This window comes from Halichoeres trimaculatus, unplaced genomic scaffold, assembly GCF_033239565.1.
Source record: "Halichoeres trimaculatus isolate MK-OKI-2021-1 unplaced genomic scaffold, fHalTri1.1 fHalTri1_scaffold_14, whole genome shotgun sequence".
In the NCBI taxonomy this organism is placed as follows: domain Eukaryota; kingdom Metazoa; phylum Chordata; class Actinopteri; order Labriformes; family Labridae; genus Halichoeres; species Halichoeres trimaculatus.
In genome coordinates, this window is record NW_027437192.1 from 12,714,792 (window position 1) to 12,740,541 (window position 25,750).

General features: G+C 38.5%; 3 protein-coding genes across 5 annotated transcripts; 1 reads left to right on the plus strand and 2 right to left on the minus strand.

Annotated features, from left to right (window-relative positions):
• Positions 1-2,394: 2,394 nt before the first annotated feature.
• On the minus strand, positions 2,395-11,222 carry mrpl24 (mitochondrial ribosomal protein L24). Of its 2 annotated transcripts, none has more exons than XM_074687548.1 (6): positions 11,022-11,125; positions 10,676-10,862; positions 9,691-9,786; positions 9,319-9,422; positions 9,017-9,147; positions 2,395-8,561 (listed from the first exon to the last, which is right to left on the minus strand). In XM_074687548.1, exons 2-6 carry the CDS (start codon positions 10,856-10,858, stop codon positions 8,425-8,427), a joined length of 651 nt encoding a protein of 216 aa, XP_074543649.1. In that variant the 5' UTR covers positions 10,859-10,862; positions 11,022-11,125; the 3' UTR covers positions 2,395-8,424. The 2 variants fall into 2 exon arrangements, with proteins under 2 accessions (XP_074543649.1, XP_074543648.1); XM_074687547.1 differs by having other exon boundaries at positions 2,397-8,561; positions 11,120-11,222.
• Positions 11,223-13,021: 1,799 nt separating this feature from the next.
• On the minus strand, positions 13,022-21,323 carry LOC141802725 (hepatoma-derived growth factor-like). Of its 2 annotated transcripts, none has more exons than XM_074686405.1 (6): positions 21,184-21,323; positions 16,502-16,578; positions 16,112-16,250; positions 15,659-15,817; positions 15,392-15,580; positions 13,022-15,256 (listed from the first exon to the last, which is right to left on the minus strand). In XM_074686405.1, exons 1-6 carry the CDS (start codon positions 21,205-21,207, stop codon positions 15,236-15,238), a joined length of 609 nt encoding a protein of 202 aa, XP_074542506.1. In that variant the 5' UTR covers positions 21,208-21,323; the 3' UTR covers positions 13,022-15,235. The 2 variants fall into 2 exon arrangements, with proteins under 2 accessions (XP_074542506.1, XP_074542505.1); XM_074686404.1 differs by lacking the exon at positions 21,184-21,323 and adding an exon at positions 18,203-18,669.
• Positions 21,289-25,688, plus strand: prcc (proline rich mitotic checkpoint control factor). Its single transcript, XM_074686401.1, has 7 exons — positions 21,289-21,582; positions 21,681-21,728; positions 22,068-22,556; positions 23,078-23,170; positions 23,265-23,411; positions 23,791-23,856; positions 24,640-25,688. The coding sequence occupies exons 1-7, from the start codon at positions 21,289-21,291 to the stop codon at positions 24,724-24,726; spliced, it is 1,224 nt and encodes a 407-aa protein (XP_074542502.1). The 3' UTR covers positions 24,727-25,688.
• The last annotated feature ends 62 nt before the right edge of the window (positions 25,689-25,750 follow it).

Here is a 25,750-nt window from a genome sequence, read left to right on the forward strand (position 1 = left end):
AAGGAACTGGAACAACACAACGGAAGTACGGCAACCACTGAAGTCAATAAAGGTCAAATTTAGCGGTTTTCTAACAAACTGTTTACTAATGGACTGTTATCCCAATGGACACTGAAAAGTTGTAAAACATTGCTTTCTTTTATAACTTCAGCTGCGATAAATATAGCAAAACAATCTAACACTAATGATATGGCATGACTGATTTTTGAGGCTAATTATAAACGAACATACCCGGTAAAAAATATTATAGAAACATAAGTACCACAAAAGATATGAGAAGGGGAGTCCCAAAAAAGCTGTATTTATCATAGCTGAGTTATAACTTGATAGCATTTTAAATTTGCAAATTGTCTGACACTTACCGGCCACCGTAGAATGGATCCCAAACATACAGGCATTTTACCTAGAAGACCTGGAAGACCTGTGACCAGAAGTCAAAAGATATGTTGAACAAATAAACTCCAGAAAGAATGTGTCTGAAGAATAAAGGCCACACATTGACCAAACTTGTACTTTTACTGACATACAGCTGAAAATTCTCAACTGCTGTGAATACTCTGCATGGTTTGGATGAGGTATGACTACTCTTTAACATCTTTTTATATCTTTCACATATCTGGCTATATAGATGATAAAATGGGGACAAAGTGCGTACAATCCATGCAAAGCTGACAATAGTATCAAATTAACTCAGTAGCTTTAGTGAACACTTTCAAATATCAATTTTTCTGTTTAAGAAACACTAAACTGAGCTTAGAATGACTTATGGAGAACAAGACTCGACCACCTGTCTAAAAATGTGAAGGCTTTGGGTTTGTGCACCAAAATCCTCATAAGTCCACTTGACGCTGGAACCACGTATACACCAGTTTAGAAAAGACAATCTTCACAGCAAAAAAAAAAAAAAAAGTTTAAGGCCCGGTTCAAAAAATGTCTTGAGTATAAAGAGCTCATATTGCTATCTGCACACACTATATGCAGTGTGACTTTTTGGAACTTCTCATTTTTTAAGCTTTCAAACTTACAGCTAACATCCAGAAAAGTTCAAGAAAACAAATGTGTGGAAGGACCTGTGTTTGATTTTAACTGAAATAATTTATTTATGTCAAAGGCATGACTTTACCTCCATCTTAAATAACATATTTTTACCAAAACAACAACCTAAGCCTCATATAGAAAGATTCAGTGCATGGACCTAACAAAACTGCAGCCGTTTGATATACATGTCTGCTTTAGTCACAGCTAACACTAAACAAATGTCTGGTAATGTTCTGCCATTTGCCAATGACTTTTCTGTTAAAGCAGTCTGGGGTTTTCTGATAGCTGTGACAACAACTTTGATTCCTTTGACCACATTTTTAATCCTTTAAGTACTGCTATCTTCAGCCTAATGTCTAATTTCTGCACATTAAGCAATATGCTGCAGGATAGGCTTTTACTCAACTTTACCTGCCATGGCTCTAGAGCAGGTGTACGTCCTGCAGAGTAAATAATTGCTCATGTTGATCCCGTGTAAAATGTATGGCTGAGCTAAAACTGCAGCCATGAATCACATGCTGTACATTTTCTGGGCAGACTTCCTCATCCTGGCACCTGTAAATACTGTAACAGAGGAAAGTAAGGTCAGGGTAAGTGTGGACGTGTGTCCTCTGCAGACACACTGAATGGTGCTTTGTAGTGATCGCGCTGTGACTCGACAGAAGCGGTTGATGCTGCACACCTGAGGAATCTCACATCCAGGTAGCAGCGGGACTGTCTGGGAAGGAAATGTCAAAGTTTAGAGAGCAGTCAGAGATCAGAGGTGTGCTGGAGTCTAACTTTGATTTCCAGCTTTGACAGACTGTCAGTGTGACTCAGATTGATTCAGGAAGAGTCAGCAGTACTGCTCACTGTAAGATGTCATCCTCAGCCCTCAGGGAGGGTTTTCTGTCCAGCTTCAGGCTGACTTTCCCATACCTACCCTTGACATCTGACCTTTGAACTCACCCATCTTAAAGTGGAGTGAATAGAGAAAAGTTACTGGGGGAGATTTTGTGGTAGGATTATTATATCCACAGGTGAAACTAAATTACATTGTGGTGACATTGTTAAGTAATGAGAATACTTTCTTTATCTAATGAAGAAAAACAATTAGAAGAAATTAATCTTAAGCACCAAGCAAGACGTAACGCAAGATTAAAATTCTGGGAAAAAATCATCAAAGAGACTAAAATAAAATTAGTAATAGTCACAGCGACAGTTACTGTTTAACAAACTGTTAAAACATACTGTAAAACTTGAATTTGATGTAAGCTAATGGTTTATTTTGCTACAACAGAAATACAATTTTCACGCATTTTGTAATGATGTTAGCTTAGCTTAGCCAAACAGTTTTAACTTACCTTGATGTGATTGCCCTGTCATATGCTCCTATGATGGGCCCGTATTGGTCTTAAAGTGATTTTCAACAGCATGAACTTTACCCAGGAACTTGGGCCTTTCAAGAACTCTGTATTTTTTCTGAGCAGGAACCGGAGTATGCATTGCAAAGGATTTATTGAATCAGCACTACCAAAAAAAGTCAGGGCACTTAACAATTGGTGGGACAGTTTAAAAAGAGACCCTGTTAATTGCTGATGAATACATTTTTACATTGTAATGACACAGTAAACAAACTTGCATTCTTGAGGACAGCAGTTCTAAACTCGATATATCCTTCGATACATTTGGCTGAAAGTCGCAAGTTTATGATGTCACTCCTTAAACTGTAACATGGTAGGCAAACAGGGACACATTCCTACAAGGTTAAAAAAAAAGAAAAACGTCAAGGAGTTACATTAGAAGTACATCAAGTAAATAAGAAGTGTAATATTACTATGGTAAGTGGGTGGAATGAACACTGCAGGTAGTCGGCCAATCAAAAAGCATTCAGAATTGCAAGATTTCTTTGAATTCCTGGAAAATACAACCCCACAAACAGAGGACAGTACAGTCCACACATCTTCCACTTGGATTATGAACTCATATGTTTGCAAGCAGGATGCAGTAAGCATGACTTAAACTTGCAGTAGTATATTCAACATTTCTGAAGAGTTAGTTTAACTGAGGTACAGGGTTTATTTGCTCTTCTACTTTTGCCAAGCCATCTTCTTATCCACAATGCTTTTAATACCACTACTGAGAGTTAAATCCTGATCATACAAACCATGTTTTCACTCAGACTTCTGCTTCAGAAAACAGAAAAGCTGAGACCTGTACATGTTTTAATTAATAAAATTGTTCATTTCACATGTTTATAATGACTTCATTTAGGCCCCTTATAAACATTTTTTAAAGCTTATACAATTTCCTATATTTTGTGTGATGCAGGGATATTTTCTGTGATCTACTGGTCTGCAAGTGCAAAATCACTCTAAACAAAACAAGTAACAAATCAAGCCTGGATGAGGTAATTTAAGTCCAAAAGGAAAACTGAGGGTAGTATTTTGACTTCATGTTTCAGCTCCCTGCTGTAACCTCCTGAGGTTATATACAAGAATTTACAGAGACGTTTAGTAAGATCAAACATACTGTAAAACATGCATGCAGGCTGCACTTCAGACCTGCATCCAAGCTAACGCTACATTTTCCAGCATCCTTCAAAAAGCTAGCCTGTAATCAGGCACTATCATTATAATGTAGCTGAGCTTAGATCATCATGTGAGTCAAGAGCAATGGTCAAATTTAGTTTTTAAGTGTCTTCAGATGTTCTTGAAATGTCAAAGTCCTGCTGTTTCTCGAATGGTCAGAAAAATACCAGTTTAACCCTGCAGGAGTGGATTACGTGAAATAAATTCAGATGCAAATGGTCACCTCATTTTTGCCAGTGAACAAAGATCTACTCTCGCAGTTTTATAGTCAACTCCTCTCCTGACACGTGCAACCAACACCACCAGGTGGGATTCATTAGTTTACGTGGCTGAAAAGCAAATATGACTCAGCTAAAAGACAGAGCACAGCCTGCAGTTTATTTTTAAGTATTCCTGATTCTGCTTGAGTCATGTTCAGTGGTTCTTTTAACTGGGTTACCAGAACTGCTGTCAGTAAACCACAGATGACTTGATGGTCATCTAAACGCTCAGTCTACCATGCACACGTTCAGACTGACATAAATCTGTGATGTGTGTGTGTGTGCATGGAAAAAAAATGAAAGACAAATGAAGCGACACAAAGCTTCCACTTCACAAACGTTACACATCACCTTGGTGCAATCCCAGACTGAAATCCCCGTGCTATGACAGAAAAGACAACCAGCCTTTGAATCATTTTTCCTCCCATAAAAGCAAAACCTCAAAACCCAGTTTCCGCTGACTGGCTGCTTTTATTCCCTCATGGATGCAGAGTGGCAGAGAGGCAAACTGGTTCAGGAGAGGCGAGTCTGGGAAAAGTGCCTTTCTCATCCAATGGGCCAAACCAACCACTAGCCGTGCTTTTTGCATGATGTTTCTGCACCAACCAGAAATTAGGGTATAGAGAGCCACTGTGAAATTCTGATGCAGTTAAATTATCTGTGACACATCATTTCTGTGTTATAACCTGGCAACAAAAGTTAGTTGCTTCTCCAGCTGGAGATCTGGCAACAAGTGAAACTGGTATTATGGTAAATCAATACTGGCGGTTAACCAGTGAGGAGCAGGAAACTTTGAAGGCAGCTGCCATGTTACAAATAAATTAATGGCTGAGGATAAGCTTCAAGGAGACTGGGCCTCCATGTGATAGATACCAAAAAACCTGGGTGTTTATAGCAATAATCAGCTTTTTCATGCAAAGTTTGTCTTTAAGGGTTGACAGCTCTCTAAAGAGTGGAAAATGAAGTTTGAGACAGAGCCACAGTCAGAAATTTAGAGATTTTTAAGTCCAGTGGGTACAAATGTTATATTTTTTTCTTTTTCCTTTTTTTTTTTTAAATTAAGGCGCTCCAGTATTGCCAAGTAATGAGGTTGTGCACTGCACGAGGTTAGTAATCAAACACTGGGCCGGGATTTAAATCTGACCTCAGGCACCTTTCCTGCCCTGTCCTCTCCTACTGAAGATACAAAAAAGAGGTACTTAAAAAAACAAACTTGCTTTCATTTTTTTTCCTCGATTAATGTGGATTTCTATGTTTTTATATTTATTTTTATTTAATTACTTATTCAAAAAGGATATATACATATATATGTATATACATACCATATTATTTGTGTCTAGCAGTGAGTTAGCACTACAGTTCTACAATTTCATTAAGCGGATGCATATGTCCAAAGTGATGGACAGTGGCAAGTGGCAACTGAGAAATGAAGCTGATGAAGAAGAGCGAAAAACTGCAGTTCCTAGAGTGTCCACTAGAGGATAACTCCAGAAGTACCAGAGACCACATACACACCCATTCAAAAAAAGCTGATCTTTGCAGCAAAAATATCCAAATAAAGCAGTTTTAATCTAATTAGCTAACTTTTAAAACACACGCTGTCCTGTGATGAATAGGAGTTGTGCATCATTAAAGTCACAGCTGACCTGACTGACAGGTGATCTGTAGCTGTGAGCTAGCAGGCTAAAAACCCTGCCTCAATGCTTCTTGTTGATGACCAAAAGTTAGGTTAAATCTACAATTTCAATATGGCGCCTACTTATGAAATAAATGGTGGGATGACGTCACGTCACAGAGATTATGTCAATGTATTATACAGTCTATGGTTGGCACACACAATCAGATGACATGACAATAGAAACATGGAAAAACAATGATTGTTTAATGATAAATAAAGCTCTTGTGAATCCTTTTCTATTTCTTCCAACAGAGTCATTTTTAATAAAGCCTACTTCTTCTTGTAAGGTTTTCTTTTTTGTTAACAATCAGGCACTGAGGGACCCTGTTAGTTTTATGTTATGGTGTTTTGAGATTCATAACCCTAAATATGTATTATTTAAGTTACTGTAGGGCATGCAAGAAAAACGTTACAAGTTGAGAGTCTGAATGTGTCGACCAGCTGGAGAAAGTGGGTTCAACAGCTCGTTTAAAAATAGCTCTCAACATTTAGAAGAACCTTTCCACAGCAGACTTTTGACCCATTTGAGCAGAAAAGGCTCTGTTGTAACTAATGACATTCACAGTTGCTCTGTTCACCTTACTGCAGTAATGCGTATAAGTACCCAGCATTTACATTAGCGATGCTGTCACACATCTAAAAAGGGACAATTTCACATGTGACAAACTTTCTGCTTGTGCTGATTTTGGAGGCTCTGATGAGGATGGAGTGATATCTCCTATCTACCTGTTTGCTGGTTTTATGCTATACATTTAATAGGTCTCATTTTTTTGTAAATAAGGAACCTCATCTGTCCTCGTTTCAAAACTTGCTTGTTTCTGATTGAAAACCTTGGCAAAGGAAAATGACTGAAATCTCTCTACGTATTCAGTGGTCTTGACGTTAACATGTATAGTTTTCTTATCCAAGTTACATAACAGAGCTGAACTTAAGTGGTCATGCATTCAAGGCTGAGGTCATGTTTGAAACCTCACCTAAACGCTGTTAGACATCACAGTAATAACACGCGGTGCCAGTTTATGAAGAGTCAAATGAGGTGAGTGAAAGCTTGGTTAAACCCATCCAGTCTGTGTAGTCTCCTTCCAGACCATTTCCTTCTCCACTCTGCTTCCCAGACTCTTAGGAAAGACAGGCTCATTTGTCTCAAGGCTTTGAGTTTTGGAGCACAGCATGTCTGGGCTTCTGTAAAATAATATGACTGATTCAAGTCTTATAAACAATCCAAACAAGCAGAAATTATTATTATCATTTTTAACGTATACAAGCTGATTATATACCAATGCTTTTCTTTTTTTTCCACGTACTGTTTCATTCCTGGAGAGTAAATCATAGTGTGTGCCTTGTTCCAGAAGAACTGCAAATTTTTCCTTCCCAACATAAAGCCACTGAATGGTGATAGATTTAAGAAAAAACTTTTTTTTTGTGTGGTTTAGTTGCCAAACTTCTGTGAAAGGGACAAGCCTCTTAAATGAACAGATGCTCTGACATGTTCACCTTGTATCTCTGTTTGGTGCTGTAGAAAGAGTTTATAATGGATTCATGAGAGAATCATGCTTAAAAAGCTGACCGCTGATGCTGAAGACATAACTGATGAGAGGTAATGGAAACAGAAAATATTAAAGCTGAAATATTAAGGTGAAAGAGGTTAAAATGGGTCATTGCCCTTAATGAACTGCAGAGGTTTGAACTTATTCTTTGGGTGTCAGCACATGGTAGCCTTTTTTTAGATTACAGTCTTTTAGCAACTGATAATAAAGAAGATGAGAGCAGGTTTAAAGTTGAAGAATTTAAAGGGGCTGTGAGGAGTTTCAAAGTGACCTTGAAAAAGGCTCCCTTATGCCTGATCATAATCCACACTTTAAAATGAGATTATCAGCACCAATATTACTGGTTACAGGTTATTTTAAATTGCTACTTCTTAGCTTCCAGTTTGGGTTGCCCTGGACCGGATTGATCTACAGCACGTCGAGGTCTCCATGACAAGACCACGCTGGCTGACGGGGTTTAGCAGTGAGAAGAGATAAAACACAGAGATCTGTGTTAATCTCTACTAAAAACAATTTCTATGACTAATTTTGTAGTGATGGTGGACAGCCAGACAGAAAAAGGACAGAAGGGCAGAGGAGTGCTAAATGGGAGAGTGATGCAGCCTGAGCTAAAGGCAAATTAGCCTTTAGCAGCCTTAAGCAATTGGCCTTTAGTAAAGAAAATAGTTTTAATACAATCTCCATTTATTTCCAAATCAAACACACGCCTCACTAAAAGTAATTTACAACAGTGTGCAGACACTCCGGGCCACAAGGTGGCGAAGGAGTACAATCAAAACTGCACAGCATCTTTAAGTACTTCCACTAAATTGTAAGGGAAATGTTTGGTGAACAGGTGATTACGCAAAATAGAATCCTGACAGGGTGAGACACGGTGAGATAGGATGATGACGGGATGCTGACAGATTCACCTTTCTGGAGGTGGATTATCCCAGTGCCATTTAAGCAATTCAGAATATTCAACCATTGTTGTGATTGTTTTTTGACCAATTAAAATAAGTGCTTTATATAAAACTCTCAAAAATGATGAAATTGATAACCATTGATGACCCATCATACTTGTGACATTTATTAACATCAATAAAAAGAAACAAAGAACTATTGAAGCTGTATTAATTGAGGAAATCTGGAAGTTTAAGTTAGTGAGCAGCTTTTTCTGCATGCTTGATTCTTCTTCTTACAACCCCGACTTCTGTATGTTGCCTTTAAGCCTTTTTCACTGCCATTTCCTTACAGTCTCTTATTGATCTGTTAGACTCCTCTCAGAACAAACTGTCTCCAAAAGCCCTGTGAAAACATGATTGTGGTCTGAATGTCTCTGATTGCTGCGCTCAGTACCAGTATGAACTCTGGTGCCTCCTGTTCTCCTGGATGCCCAGTTTCTCCATGACTTCTTCCTCCAGGGTTTTCAGAGATGGTACATAGGTCTTTTCTAGAGTGTCTTCTGGACTGGTGTCTTTGGGACCATCTGTGAGTGTTAGAAGAGAAGGAGGCCACATGTCAGAAATGTAGATATTTCAAAAAGCATTGCCAAAAAACCTCACATTTAGATATGCCACTTTATGTAGACAGAAAGGAAAATAGTTCACAAAAATTCTAATGACGATGTTTGTTTTAGTTACAAAAGAAAAATCATCTTTCTGAAACTCAGACAGCAAGACATAGCAAATGAAATAAGCAAGACTTTAATTATTTTTGGAAGGTTATTAAGTTTACACGTCTCATGTATTTCTTATTTGGAAAGAATTGTGTCTCTGAAACTGTAAATCAATCACTCTGCGTAACTCAGGAATCTATTTTTAGAGTGTAAGTCTTAACAGGGTGGAAAATTGGGAGAAAACCAGCTGACGTTAAGCTAACACAGGATATAAACTGGTGACTGAAAAGAATGCCTCTCTGTTCCCAACACACATAAACACTCACCTTTCCACTGCTGTGGAACAATGCCGTCTCGTCGCTCCACCACTGGTTTCGGGATGATGCGACCCGTCCTAAGAGACACTCGGACCTTGTCGCCCTCTTCTGTGAATTTCCACTCCACTTCAGTGGGCTTTCTGGTAGATCACAAATTAGATTGTAAATAATACTGGAATACTGCTTGATAGTCTGTCACTTAGGGACAGATCCATTTAACTTTTTCGGTTAAATTTGTAGAAAAAAAAAGGTTTGTGCGGTTATGTGTGTGTATCTTGCAGCACATTATCATCAACCGGGCAGCTAGGTACCTGTCTGAAGGGTCAATGAGGGCAACATTGCGAAGTAAGATGGGAGCCTCGGTGGCGATATACGTCCCACGGTAGTCCCAAGTTTTCCCGATATACCTGTGATGCTAAGACAGAAAACAAGGGTTCATTGATGAAACCAAATAGGTGGTACTGAAATGGCTTGTTATAGTGCACTTCGGTGGTTGCTGCACCCTGACTCCAGACATCTGGCTCCATCTGGTGGAGCTAAAAATTAATACAAAGCATTTTACAATGGTGCTGTTACAACTTTTGCCGTTAACTGAATTTCCTTTAGGAAAATTATATACTTAGAGGGTGGCTTGTCGCAGACAAACCTGTCTGCTTTTATTGATAGAACTATGATTTTCTTACTGTATTCATTCCCTCGACCATGACCCAGTTTCTCTTTCTGAAAACTTGGATCACTTTTCCTTGCTTTCCTTTGTCCTTCCCTTCAAGAATCTCAACCTGAAAGAGACAAACAAACAGAGCAATAACTTAGAATGAACAGAAGCTGAACATTACCTTTAGCATAGGTAATACAACAGTGGCAACACTAAAGCTGATTCTCAACAGTGGATGAAACTATTTCATCTGGCACATTTTTTAAGCCTTCATTGAGCATATTGTGCTACAGATGCCTTAACATTGTAAGCTTTACCAACACACAAGTAATAAAGGTGAGTATTGAAGTTTGATTATTGTGGGGTTGTTGTTTTTTTTAAATTGCAGTGTTCATTTTGTTAAAGGAAACTATAAAATCAACCAATTTATTCCCAACAGATGTGTCAAGCTAAAATAATTTCTTGAAGCAAAAACATTGTAGGTCACATGTTTTGTTTTTGTAAGGGGACAAAAAATTTTGTGGGAGACAGTTGAACGTTCAAACCCACAATATTTTCCCACTGTGGCTCTTCTGTCCAAATACAAGCAATGCACCCCTGTAGCAGGCATGTAAAGGTGTGATATCGTCCTTATACTGTGTCCATAGCACTTGTCTGAAGCTAGAAATTAAAAAAAAAAAAAGTGTCAACAGAAGGAGTTTTGCTGCTCTACTCGACATAAGAGTTAGGCTCATTCTTCTATAACATCACTTTCATCTATGTGTAATGACCTTTCCTTACTCTCATAATAAATCAGCAGAGACAGCACAGCAGCTTTATATTGAGAGGACATTAGGCTGAAAAAATCAACAAAGGTATTGGACATGCAACAGGTAACTTGTTGTTGAGGAATTTGCCTAAACACTTGGTACAGCCTTAACACTGATCTCTGAGCTAGTACTGGGGAACTTATACCGACAAGCTTCAATTTTCTCTTCTTGTATTGTGATTCCCGTATTGTGAAAGAAACTCACCCTGTCCCCCCTCAACACGGACCAGTCCTCTTGTGCTATGGGCTCCACAAACACCTTTCTCCTCTGCTTGCCCGGAGGATTTCGTCTCTTTGCAGCAGCTGTCCAGGGTCTGTTTGTGCCATAGCGGTAGTCTTTGGGCACGACGACCCTGGCTGCCATAGAGAGGACAGCTGTAAGCCTCATTGTGCTGCAGGAGGAAAAAGAAAAGGATGAATTGAGAGCTTAAATGATGAAGGCGTCACCTTCCTGCCAAAACATAAGCTATGCTAACTTTGCTTAGCGGAGGAGGAATTATTAAGATTGGGTTTAGCGGCGTATCATGTATACATTTTTTTCTAACACATACAGGAAATCTTATCTTGAACTTCTACATGAAAAATGAACAATCTCTTAAGCGTTGTTTTACGAAAATCGAGCTAGTACTACAGCATCCACACATCTTACCCTCTGTTGATATCAATGTCACATGTACTTCACCCACTACAGCCAGCACAAAGAAGCAGCGCCACCCCGTGGACTGGAGGAGAGACCTGGTATCACGCATGCGCAGTGGTCGGCTAATGCGTCAGCCAGTGGACAGCTAAGATGTCAGATGGTATGAAGGAAGGTCGCTGATTAGCAACATGATTAGCAACTATCAACTTTTTAAATCAAATAGTTTTTAAAAATTCAATTAATAAATATGGTGTCTTTATTCATTGTATTGATAGCTACGTATTTTAAAAAAGTATTCATATTAGAAATGAATCCTGCAAAAATGTAATTGAAGGAACATAACATTGAGTAACCAATTTTATTATTTTCTTTAATTTATATCAGTATGAACCCCGTTTCAGTCGGAACCAGATTTTTTTTCTAAATTTAACTATTGAAGCCCTAAGCAGACATGCATGCAAACCATAGACTGTATTTACTACTTGCTCACATAACCAGAAATTGTGTTGTCTTGAGACTCTGACCCATACTTCTCGAAATCTCAAAGTAAAGATTTTCTCATGATAGTTTTCTATCTATAGAGATCCCCTAATTTTAAGTTGAAATCGAGGGGGAAAAAAGCCAAAAGGCTTTCATACAAATCTGCAAATTGGCTTCAGTTTTATTATTATTTGTATTGTTATTTGTATTGTTATGTTTGTTAATCTTGCTCTTATGTTTTCAGCTCTTACAGTTTGCTTATTTTTTTGTTAAAGTCCCCCTCTTTTTTGAGTTACTTCAGACCACATTTAAGTCTCACTGTGACACGGCAAAGTGATATCCAAAAGATTCCGCTAAAAGAAGGCTACAGTTTCTGAGAATTAAACATTAGGCAAGCTTCAGCAGTCAGTTAACTGGAAAAATAAGCACCAGCTGTCTCAGAGGATGGCTACAAGTCAGTATTTCCAAGTAAACTCCATACCCAAAGGATACAATGAGAAAATAAGAAGTGAACATGGAATTAATAATATCTCTGACCAGATTCAAACAAGTCCCATGACATGTTCAAAGATGTCAGGTCTTGTTGCTAAACATCAAATCTAGTTCAGCTATCATGGTCCCAAAGCCCCAAACTGTGCTGCAGGGTTCTCTCAGGATCAAATTACTTGTGACAAGTATCATAGTATTAAACATTTTCAACAGGGGAAAAACAAGACATGAAATGATTAATCAGGTGTAACATGGGGAGATTCTACACAACATAAAACAAGGACAATCCTGACTAAAATTAGATTTGTACGTCCTTTTTAAAACAGGAGTGGATTAAGTTGAACTCAAAAAGCAATCATAAGCACAGACCTCCGTTAAGCATATTGTGATTCTCACCCAACACTTTAGTCCTACTTTAATTTTATACTCTCTTTCAGCAGACTGTCTGCTACACTTAGGTTTGTATGATAATATGTTACCTGACAGTGTTAATTAGTGGAATTACGATGACTCAGTACATATTTCATATTCCAGATCTTAGTTTCCAGAATATTGCCAGGATCTGGACCGTACTTTTACATGTGTCAGAAATTATGGTGACATTGTCTTGTATTGTTTTGCAAAGCAATCCAACCATTTATCATGGAGTTGTATACACATATGGTGAAAACGGCCCCATCTCACGATGATAGGGAATCCTTTAAAAAAATACTGGATCCAGACGGTGATCTGGATCACCTCCAAAATTCAATCACTTCTTCCTTATCCCATTTTCAACATTTCCTAAAAATTACATCATGATCCATTTGTTAGTTTTTGAGTTATGTTCATCACAGACTAACAGACGGACAAACTACCAAAAACATAACCTCCTTGGCAGTGGTAAGAAAAACTGGTCGAATTTTAGGCACATAAAAGACCAAACACTGTTTTTTTCTGTAATCGACAATTTTATTAAATGGACTGGCAGCTACAACAGTAAACTAAGCAGCAGATTAAGATGAATGACAGCTTCTGAAAGCAACTGAGAAAGCTAAACCAAGAATTACACTGTAATGCCAAATGATACCCTTGGAATTACGACACTATATTTGAATGGGCCACTTTGATCATTCAATAGCAGTCAGGGTTATTTTCACTTTTAAAAGCAGTGATCTCACTTAGGTTGATCATTTGATTCACTGTGGGCTCACACTGTCAAATACACAAATGTATACACTCAAACAAGGACAGTCAAGTAACACAATGAGCTAGGCGAGCATTTAGAAAACCTCTGAACTATGAAATCACTATGTGAAAATCAACACCACATTTTGAAGCATGTTGTCCAAATAAATGTTGAAATGAAACACATTCTTAAAACATCACAACTTTGTTTCGCTTTGAAAATAATGGTAAGACCACTGAAATCAAACGGCCTTAAATTCCAGTTAAGAGGGCTAAAGAAAAAAAAAAATCTTAGCTCACATTATTAAATAAAATTGTCAAAGCTGGAAAAAATATATTTGGTACAATCAATTACTGAATGTATTTCTCTGCAATAATATCTCCAGAAGTGAGCAATGGCAGCATTCATGTGAGATTAATAATGGATTGCAATAAGTATCTGAGAGATGAGTTATTGAATTTTTTTGAAGAATTTGTTGAGCAATTTATCCAGAGAAAATAGTGACAGGTTACTTTTACCACCAATAGCACAGCTCAAGCTTGACTTTAAAATATCAAGTGCAAGCAACATTCAGGAATGTCTTTCAGCTTTTAATAAACACATCAGCAAAACAAAGTTTCACAAGGGCTTTGCAAAGTTAATGTTTGAATCCTAAAATGCAACCCCAATTCCAAAAGGCTGGGACACTTTGTAAAATGTTGTTTAAACCAGACTTTCATGGTTTGGCTATCGCTGAAACTCAATTTTTAGATGACAACAGCAGCAAAAAAAAAAATCAAATGTTGATACTGAAAAATGGTATGGTTTATGAAAGTATCTTCTCATTTTAAATTCAATGCCAGCAATACAAATGAAATCAGAGTAGGGACAACAAAAACTGAAAAATGTGTGTAATCTGTGGCACATCATGAAACAAAAAATACTAAAAAGGCGACCCTAAACCAGTGAGCTGCTTAAATCCTTTATCAGGCAAGAAAAGAAACTTTACACTTTCCAGACTTCAGAAAGTGTCCCCTCAGTTCTCAAACGTTAACAGAATTTTGTTAACTCATTAACTTCTGTCCCATCATGAAACGTGTTGCTGGCATTATTTCTAAAATGACTGTATATTTTTCACAACACAATAAAATCTTAGTTTTTAACTTTTGTTATTTTCGCACTGTTAACCAAATACAAGTTTCAAATGATCTTCAAACCATCGAGTTCTGTTTTCGTTAACATTTTACACTTTTTTGGACTTGAGGTTGTCATCCTTCTTTAACGGGTTATATATATATTTATATATATTATCTAGTTAAATTAAGCACATAATTTGGTCACCTGCATTAAGCACAAACAATGTAAAGCAACAAAACCTGTGTTGCAAAAAACGCAGAGAAGTACATCATAAATGAGGGGGAGAGAATCTTAAGGTGCAACCCATCTTATAACCACTGACTAAATGTAGGGCTAAGGCCGAGAAGCTAGGCAAAACAGACAGAAATAAAACTTTATCTATGAACTTAAGCTGAGAAAGTGTGAAATTTGTTCTTATTCCTGTACAATATCTAAGTTTTAAAACCATCAAATGGGAGCTTTTATCTGTTTTGTGGTTAAATGTTCTTCTTTTAGTCATCTTTACGTATTTTGTTTTCCCTCACGAATGAAAAAATGTTTTGACACTGAGCATTCAGTCTTTGTAATTATGTAATTGCACTTAGAAATAAAAAATATATACACACCAAAATCCCATTTATACATGAGCCTTAAAGTGCTCATTTCAGTTATTTGGAATCAGATTAGCAAACCTTTTTTTGTGTCTGGGATATATGATATCCCAAATAATGGCAAATAATGATTTGTTTATGTCTCAATACAAACACTCAGGTTTTTTAAAATTCTCCTATTATTTAAAGAGCTGAAATCTGGCACCCTGCAGGTAATCATGTTGATGCTCAAATTCCAGAGAAAAGTGTAGAAGGTTCTTGTTTTTCTTCTGGGAGTTGACGTTAAGCGCTGTCTGTCACAGGCTGCAGGGAGAAGGGTGGAGAGCAATTATTAGACCTAGTCTCTATATTCACATATATATTAATGAATTAAAAATTATATCAGTGGTACTTTTGTCATATCTAAATCCAAGCTCAAAACGTGACACTGTGTCTCACCTTCTCTGCCGTTAGCTGACCTCCTGCTGCGGCGTTTTCCTGGGCCTCTGGTTTCAACTCGCTCTGTGAGGAGGGAGTTGTCGCCTTGGGTGCAGCTACATCGTTGAGCTTTGTCTCTGCATTCGACTTGTTGCCGTCTACTTTAGCGTCGCTCCCCGCCTCTGTATCCTTCGGCCTCTTGGGAGAAGCCTTAAACAAGGTTTGACAAGTGTCAGAACCAGCAACAGTGGGCTCTTTATTTTGTTTGTGGTAGACTCAAAGCCTCACCTCCGTGGACTCCTCTGCTTTTCGCTTGGCTCCTCCCCTCTCGTTCTTCTCATCGATGACGAGGGCCCCTTCATCTTCGTCACTGCTGCCCTCAGCATCAGGTTTCTCTGAACCTCCGGTGTCTCCTGCTCCTTCTGATGCGTTCTCCTTCTTTGATGACTGCAGGTAGCCATGGAAAAATTACAGTCAATGACAAGGGCATGGTTCCATTTTGTGAGCAAAAAGATTTGTGCCATGTTGAACACTCACTCAGATTTAAGAGAGGAAGGACCAATGTGCCAATTTTTAAACCAAGCATGGAGTTTTGAGATTGCGTGACAGTTTTTCACAAAAAGCACAAGTGGTTTAACAGTTGTGTTCAGTTGCACTGTCTTGATAGATGCATGTCAGCTACAAAAGCTATTTGTTGTTTTGGTTTAAAAATAAAATTTTTCAATAGATCTTAACACACACCTCATAGCCTTCATGTGTGACAGTGGGGTTGTTCTCAATCTCCCAGAGTCCTTCAGAGAAGCCTTTCCTCTTATTCGGTTTCCCAAACTTCTCCTTGTTTTCATCATAGGGTAACAAATCTTTGGCACCCAAGAATGCCCTATGAGGAGACAAGATTTTTAAAAGTTATTTCATTAAATGACACAATATTAAATGTTGATCAAGATGGGTAAAGGCTGAGTACAATTATTGTACTTGAATATGTTACACAAAAACACACAACTGATTCTGCCAGCACAAAAAAACTGCAATGGGAATAGTGTTAATGTGCATTTGACTTTCATGTTTCTTTTTAAGGAAATTGATATTCCAGACTCAATAGCATAAACAACACAAACACACTTTACTCACGTCTCATGTGTTCCAAAAAAGAACACCTGGTACTTGTTTGAAGGAGACTTCACTGCTCCTTCAGGTAACTCATCAATCTGTTAAAAATGATACAGAGGAAACAATGTAACAATTCTGCTCTTTGAATGTTGAAATGCTTAACAACAAAACAAAAGTAGAGGAGTCAAAGTAATGTTAGATTCAGATGTCAAGTAAATAATAGCAGTCTTGTGCTATATAAGGCTCTATCAAGTTGACAAGCTCACAACATTGATTGTTGAGTGCTTTGGTCAGCTTAGTTGGCTGAACCAGCAACTGTAAAACTCCCTTGAATGTGAACTCCTATACAGAGCCATTTGAGGACAGGGGTCACTCTGCTTTTCCTCACTTCCAACATATTCAGTTAGACTCCACCACTAGGGTCATGTTTGTGTTTTTAAAAGTGTACAGCATGGCGTCCGATGCCTCTGCCACACAGGCCTTTTGAAAAATGTGGCCACTGTGTAAGTAGGTGGTAGGTGGGGCAGGGCCTGTTGCCTGCTGACATGGTTTATATCTGATAGGACTGAGAAAAAGGAGGGAAAAAGCAGAGAGAAATTCAGAAACTAAGAGCACATTTTTTGTTGTATTTTGCAGATTCAAAGGATTTTTTTCCCTATGAGCAATAATTTGTATCACTCAATATCTTACACAGAGTTTCTCTTGCAGTTAAAGGGTTAGTTGTGGACAGCATTTCCAAGTTTTTCATTTTAAAAGTTTAACAGTTTAGGTCAAGACTTAAGTTACAAACACTTCTGCTATTTTAATTCAATTAAAAGATGTATAAACAGTTAGCTTAAACTATTAATGAAGCTCTAAATAAGGCTCCACTTTACAGGGAAACACACGCTGACCTTATTTGACTTCATTTTTCATTTTTTTGTCATGTCAAATGTGAGGAAACACTGACGGCAAAGTGAGGGTACTGTGTATGTGTGGACCAGATAGACATTACGTTATACCAACTGTTTATTTTTAGCCTTGAGCAATTTGTAACGTAATGGAAGTAATTAAATGTTACGAGCAGAAAAAAACACTGCTACTAGTTGCAACAAGTGTGGTCAGACAGGCGTGTTTACTGAGCACCAAAGCATATGGCTACACCACTAGGCATGTGTGGTCTCTAACGCAACAGTTATTAAAACGATAAACAAAACTTTTTTGAGGACTATCTTTGCAAAGTGGTGTCGTGGTTTCGAGTCTGTGTCAGCTACTTTCACCCTAACAACCAAATAACGTACCCTACTGAGCAGACGTTAACCTGTGTATTACATGACCGTTACTTCGAAGGCGACGTTCTGATAATCTAACTGCTATTTTTAACGGTTCAGATTAATTAGCCTAAAAGGCCCCAGGAGATGATAATGGCACATGAAAAGCAGCACTTGTGGAAAACGGGAGTGAAATGCTACAGTGACTTTAATATTCGCCAATATGGGAGATGAAACGTCTGTCTACACGATGAATCACCCGAAAGAAATGTGCAACTGCATACACTGGTTTGCTCTGCTGATGCTAGGCAATGTTAGCTCACACGACCAAGCACGGCTAACTCATGGTAGCTAACGCTTACTGCTATTAGGCCTCGCGGGTAAACAAGTGATAAAAGCAGTGAAGGAGAGGGACTGAAATGAACACCAAACCCAAAGCTGGAAACGAGATCTTCAACGCTTGAGTGCTTACCCTCGCAGGCCAGTGTGGGTATCCCTTCATTTTAGCAAACACAAGATCTCCAGGTTTGTATTCTCTTTGCCTGTTGGACCTCGGCATTTTTCTTGCAAAAAATAGCTCGTAATGTCAGATTATAATTAAAGCAAGCGATGTAGTTTTTCAACGTGGTACAGTATCCACAAGGGTCAACACCTGCAGCAAATAATCCAAACCTCGGTTTATCATCAAATTAACCAGGCGCGGAAAACTGGAGCGGAGACGCCGCGGGTGACTTTTTCGAGAAATCTGTGAACTGTAACCACGGCCGAGAAAACGACACAGCGGTATTACGTCTAAACAACGTTAGAGTTTTAACGACGAAATGTTTGACTAAGTGGTTTTATCGTTTTCCAATACGCTACTTGCTCTTCCCTCGCACTGTTTGGGTTTGAAACTGAAACCCGCTTCCCACTTTGCAGACGCGCCCCCAGTGTTGGGTGAAGCTGCAGAGTTGGCGCCCCCGCTGGCCAAAACTATGTACTAAACGTAAAACCACCAATTCTGTTCAACACATTTAAAGCAAAATAAAATTTTTCCTTTTCACTATCTCTGAGGCTGCCCTGTTCAGAATTTCCTGAGAGATGTTCTTGTCCTTTCACATGTTACAGGTGTGAAACTAACAATGTGTGCACAGGCCACACATCCTTGGAATACTTACTGAAAACTGCAGACGGATCAAGATGGATAAAAAAAAAATAGTACTACTACAAGCAAAGGACATCATAGCCAAATCCTGGAGATCTGTAACCAATCTGCTACAGATCTGTTTGTTTGTAAGTCTACATTCTTTTGCACATGAGGAACTTACTTTTATAATCAAGGGGTTAACATTGTACATTCGAGAAAATTTAAGATTTATTTTATGCCCTGAAAAAATACCATACTGATGTGATGATTTAAGAAAAAAATCTAAAAAGATCTTAAAAGAAGTTTATACAGTGCAAAGCAAGCAATCTTTGAAAGATGAGCTGAAATTGTAGGGTGAGTCATGAGGTTACCATGAATTGATAATATCAATACTGATGATAATATGACATTGTGATTCTGTGATGATGTTATGTACCACCCATACCCAACATACTATCATGACACCAAAAAGCAGAGTGTTGACTAGATTAAACATATTGTTATACAAGTTTCTGGCCAAACATGAGAAAATACAATGGCATTGCCCCGAGTGGTATAGTTAACTGTTGTGTTCACTGAAATGCAAAGTTTTGTGTTGAAATAAATTTACTTGAGTTTTGTCTTTAGGTACATTTTTGCACGTCTATTGAGTATTACATAAGATTTATCCTCATCCTCTACACTTAACGGATAAATACTGTAGCTTTGTCTCGCCTACATTTTTTGTAATGTTTTTATGAATTCTTGTTACTCTTTACTTGTGCTCGAAAATCAGCTACTTCTCCTTGTTTTCTTGTTTCTTTCTCTTCTTTTCTTCTCTTTTCTCTTCTTTTTCTTTCTTTTCTGTTCTTGAGTCCAGTCCCAGAAAAAAAAAAAAAAAGTTACTGTATGTGCTGCATGTGGCTTGTTCAAGTCATGTTCTTGCACATTTATATTGCACATCTCCATGGTTGAATGCAAGAGCAGTTGACAAATGTATGTGAATACATTTTTAATGAATTTTCACTGCACTGGGAGCTACATAAACATATTGTTAATTCCAGATAAATGTTTTAATTCAAGTTGTCTGCGATTGTTGCATATTTGGTGGTGTTTTTGTCCTATACTTGATTATTCTTTTTATTTTGGAGCGGCAAATCAGGAATTGTGTGGCATGTGAATATAAAAAAGGAAAAAAAACATGTATCCAATAAACCATTGAATAACATTGTGCACTGTGTGTACTTGACTGCAAAGATGCAATGTTGATAATATTTTCAATGTTTTTTAAGTCGTTTGAGTACTTATTTCACCCCAGTTATGTTTTAAAAACAATACTGAGCAACTTCTATTTGTATTGGTACTTTGACTTTATTAATTATGACGGAAACTTTGTCCACCACTGGTCAATCAGACTTTACCTGTATAGCACTTTTCATATATGTTACAAAAGTAACAAAGCGCTGTACACTTGGGGAAAAAGGAGGACTAAAAATTTGGTGCTGACCAACCGAGGAAATGCTTTCAGGACATATTGATGAGGTAACTATGGTCGCATAATTATTAAAAGATGAGATGTAGTTGGCTTAAAATACGAAACAAAATCAACCAAATTAAAAGAAATAATCATGATAAAACATACTAAAATATCTGGGTAAAAGGAAATAAGATGCTACTTTGAAATTTAAAAATAAGTCATTTAAAAAACTGATTAAAGATAAAGTAAATAACTAAATAAAAACAATAAGCAATTAGTTCAAACATATGAAAAGGTTAATAAATATATATGTAATTATATTAGATCAGATCTGGCTTTTGAAAATGTTTATACTCTGTGAAGCCCTCAGGTTTTTAAGCAGGCTGTTCCTCAGAGTCGGGCCAAAGTTGTAACAAGCTTCTAGCGTTACTGTAAATCAATGTTGATGCACACTCAATCCTTTTGGGGGCGCGCTCTCCCTTCAGTTGCATTTCAATTGATAACAAATAGGAGAAGAAGAAATTCCTGCGCAGAAAGATGCGCAGTTGTTTCCTGAATCAATGATGGAGTCGAATGTTTTGATGGAGTTTAAGGATTAAAATAGCTTTCCTGTTTTGGCGAAACACACACATGCAACATCAACCGCTGATGTGTTTTGTGTGATTTCAGATTAGAGGTGTATTTACTTTGACTTCGCCAGAAGGGGCTCGTTAGCTTCCATCGTTTGCTGCGGCCCAGCTAACATTAGCTCTTTCATTTCATGAGCTCGGTGAGAGGCCCGTTTTTAAGCTGGTGTGTTTTCCTCAAACTATAGCTCCACCTGGAGTAATTAAATTACCCGTGTGGCTACGCTGATCAAAGATTATCCTACCTTTGGAAAGTGTGAGCACGACATCTTGAGACCACATCAAGGAGAAGTTGTAATCCATGTCCACGACTCACTGCAGATCAGCAATCTTCGATAACATCAAAAAACATGTCTTTGGTCGCATACGGCAGCAGTGATGACAGTGATTCAGAAGAAACTCCGAGATCTGCCAATGCAGGTGGGCTCTTCTCTGTCCTGCCTGCTCCTAAAAAGACAGACTCAGCAGGTGGAAAGTACGGACTGAGCAGGGAGGCTAAAGAGAACCCCTCTGCAGGGGACAAAACGTCAAACGATGACCCAGATCATCAGCAATCAAGAGGAGGGCTATTTGCTAGTCTGCCCAAGCCGAGGAAACGAACAGAGCCCGTCAAGATCACGGCACCAGAGATCCATAGACGGGATGTAAGTACTAAGTCAGTTTGGACTCGTACTTGTATAAATTAGCTCTTGCGGTGTGTGAGCAGGAAGTTTCTGATAATTTATGCATTCCCCATCCACAGTCAGACTCAGACGATGAGGAACCAACGAAGAAGAAAACACTGCATCAGGTAAGAAAGACCAACTGTGTGTGATAAAGTCTGGTTTGATGAATAAGACTGATCAGGTCATGGGACTTCACATGTGATGTGAGTCAAAATTGTGTCAAAACACTGGATTTTAACAGGCATCCTGTCTATTTACATGGCCATGTGCTGGCCCCTGATTTTATGTCTTATGTTAGTTCAAAGTATGTGTGGATTTTTGCTAAAAATAAGTTATCATAAAGAAAAACAGACACTATAGGTTATATCCCCAGCTTAAAGAAGAGTAAAAGCAGGTTCCAGCCATATGACAAAGCTACTAATCACTGAACTCATACTGTTCCTTGTTCCCATTTCCCCCTCCAGGGTGGAGGTTCAGGCTTGTCCTCCATATTACCACAACCCAAAAACCTGACAGTGAAGGAGACTGACAGACTCCTGATTCCTCACACACTCACCAAGCGCCAAGAACCCAAAATACCCAAGCCTGGGACGCCAGCCCAGGGTCTGCTTAACTCAAGTGCATCCCCCTCTGCTATCAAAGCTGCAGCAAAGTCAGCCGCCCTGCAGCTGGCGAGACAGATAGCCACAGATGAGCAAGATAACGAGGAGGACATAACCCCACAGAACTACTTTTCTCTGGGAGAGAGCATCCCGTCTGTCCCTGCAGTTGTCCCAAGTCTAGACCCTGAGCCAGTAGCGCCAGTAGCGCCAGCAGAGCCTCTCCCTCTTGCACCCACAGATGAACCCGGCCAGTCTGATGCTCCTCTTGACTTTGGGGGAGGCCAGGAGGGAGCTGGTGCGTGGGGCAGCCAGTATCCTCAGTATCAGCCTTTGGCAGGCCCAGATGCTCAGGTAATCATGTTAATAAAGTACTCGACTGTTTGTTTGTCATTTCAAATGGCTTTACACTAAGCAGCTACGTTTAACTTTGCATGAGTATTTAAGAATAAGTTGAGGCCAATCCACTTCAAAATTCGAAGTGGATCCACTTCTTTGAAAGTGGTGGATCATCTTATTAACAGCTCATTGGATCTAAAAGTAGCTTTGACTCCATGAATAGTTGAGATGTGCATGCACTCACGTGTTATCCAAATTCAAAGTGTAGAGGCTAATATGACAACCAAAACAAGTTGAGCTCCTTTACAACCATTAATAATGTTACCACAAATATACAGAGACAACAGAGCCACATACTGTACATTATAGCCCCAGTGACCCACTTGCTCTGCGTCATATCCATTACTCTCTTAATCTGTTGCTGGCAGAGTGGCTGATAGTGCTCCAGCTTAACAGATTGCACTCTTATAGGTGAGGGACATAAAAAAGGTGAAGTATTGGGCATAAAATTATCTTCATCATTTCTCTCTGGACAGGGTTATTACAACGAGCCATACTACCAAGATCCTAACTCTGAGCTGGCAGAAGCTGAAGAGCCAGGCCAGTCTGCCATGTTTGATGATGAAGGGGTAAGAAGTCAGCTGCCTTTTTTTTTTCCTGTTTTACTTCACTTCATGGCTCACACTGTTCAACTCACGCAAGTGTTTTTTTCATTGTCCTCAGTTTATGCGACTGCAAGGTAAGCGAAACAGAGGCAAAGAGGAGGTGAAGTTTCTGGAGATCAAAGGTGACGACCAGCTGAGTGGAAACCAGCAGTGGATGACAAAGAGCATATCAGAGGAGAAGCAGAACCGTCAGTCTTTCAGCAAGGTGATCTTTAGCACTCTGTCATTCAAGTCCTTTTTTAAATTTGAAAGTGTTGAGTGAGAAGTTGTTCTTATGTTTGTTTTTAGGTATTTGCTCAGCCCCTGGAAAGTAGGCAGATGTTTGCTTTTTGCACAATATTGATTCATTCTCATCTGGGAGTTGAAACAACTCAAGCCCTGCAGCCATAAAACATTTGATGTGGTGGAGTGCAAAAATATTTCATGGCCTGATTCAGTTCCACAGGATTCTTATTTTCCAACATATTCATGTACCTTGTACAAGATCAATTTAGGCTGTCTGCTCTCATCTTTGTCAGTCTTTCTGAGTAGTATACTAAGAATATAAAGACTGATTTCACTCCCGTTTTTTTGTATTCCTGCAGAGAAAAGGAGAACAGCCTACAGGGCAACAGCGGCGCAAGCATCAGATAACATATCTCATCCATCAGGTGAGTGGAACAAAAAAAGAGACACGTTATCTCAAAACAATATATTTTGAATCCTATGTTAAGTAGTCTGTAGATCTCATATTTTATGTGCCTTAAAGTCAGCGCAACCCTGCTGCACTGGAGTACTTTAAGGACTCATACATGGTTTAAGAATATTTCGGGGAGGAAGTAATTGACGTAACTAAGGACAGTCAAAATGGGCAGGAGCTTCTAATGCAAGTTAAAGATACTTCTAGGGGTTTTGTTGGTGATGAAAAGCGGGATAGAGTTAGGGTTTCTGTGACACGTCTGCACACGTTCAGCCCCAGGTTGTACGCTGCTATAGTGACATTTACACAAAGAAAACCGTACGCCTTTTGTTGTCAATATTATGCTAGAGGTTAAACACTGACAGCCACAGAATGAATCTAGTATCTAGTAGTTAAGTCTCAGAGTTATTGCCTTTATAATCACGTCAGGCATTGTTTTCTCAGAGAAGAGTTTGAATTTTACATACCACAGATGAGATTCAAAGTAGGGTTGGGCACCCAGGGTGGGTGTTCATTTACATGAGGCTGGGTGTTGGTCAGAGCTTATGTTCAATCAGGCTTTACACTTTTCAAAATAAAGTGATTGTAAAAAAAAAAAAATTGTAATACTTGAAATTTAATTTAAATAGAATCTAAATGTTTTCCTTTTGAGAAAACAGCAAAAAAACATTGTCATTTATCAGACTCATTTTTTCCAAACATTTTGCCTGCTCAAAGCTTTACATCATTTCTACTTAATGTTCCTCTTTCACAGGCAAAGGAACGCGAGTTGGAGCTGAAGAATAACTGGGCAGAGAACAAGCTAACCCGCCGGCAGACACAGGCCAAATACGGTTTCTAAATGTCATACCATGGACTCTTTGAGACACTATGAAACCCTGCATCCGAACGTAGAGTAGAGTTTTCCAGATCTTTCTGAATAATCGGAAACTTATGTTTAGGGAAAAAAACTACACATTAACAGATTTCCTCCTCTTGCCCTTCCTCCCTGTGTATTTGTGTTGAAATGTTTAAATTCAGTTGCTCTTTTGTTCTGTTTTTTTCATGAGTTGTAATACTTCCTCTTAAAGTGAATTTAGGCGCTCACCTACATAATGTAATGTTTTAAAGGTACCTGTGACCTGAGATGATGTAATGTGACCCTGAAGTGACCATTACTGGTGTTTTCCTTTGGAATGTGCTTTTCTTCTCATACAGAAAACTTTGATACATGAGTCTTTTTCTTGTGTTGAATGAGTTAAAAAAAAAAAACATGTTTGGTTCTCCAGCAGTTACACAGATGTCTTTACAACACTCCCATTCACACTGAATAATAAACTGCCGTTATACAGTATTTATACCCTGAATTAACAGTTTTGAGGTAAAAGGTGAGGATAAAGCTGCAGGTGGTCTATACTACTCAAATACAGTTTTAATGTTTTCCACATCTGTTTTTAAAACTGCTACTTTTTGTATTCAGAGCTTTATCGTGTTCCTGCTTCACCAATTTCTGCGGAGTTGTAAAAAAATGCTTTACAATAAATTGCTAGAGAACCAAACTTAACGAGTGTCAGATGGTTCTTAAAGAAAGGGTATTTTTTTCTTTTTAGGTTTTATGCTGTCCCATCTGGTTCTCCTACAGTAGCTTGACATGATTTAAAGTGAAAAAGCTAGTTTTTCTCACATTTATGTTTTAGAAGACTTAATTTTTAGAACTCCACAAACTCCCTTCTCTGACTGGCCAGCCCTTAGTGGTTGATACCTGCCCTTCTGATGTGTCATGAGCAATTATCATTTCAGAAAGTCTCACGAAGACCTAGTAAAGCTCTCTTGATATTTCTAAGAGATATTAGATGTTTGCATCCAAAATTAATTTATTGGATTCA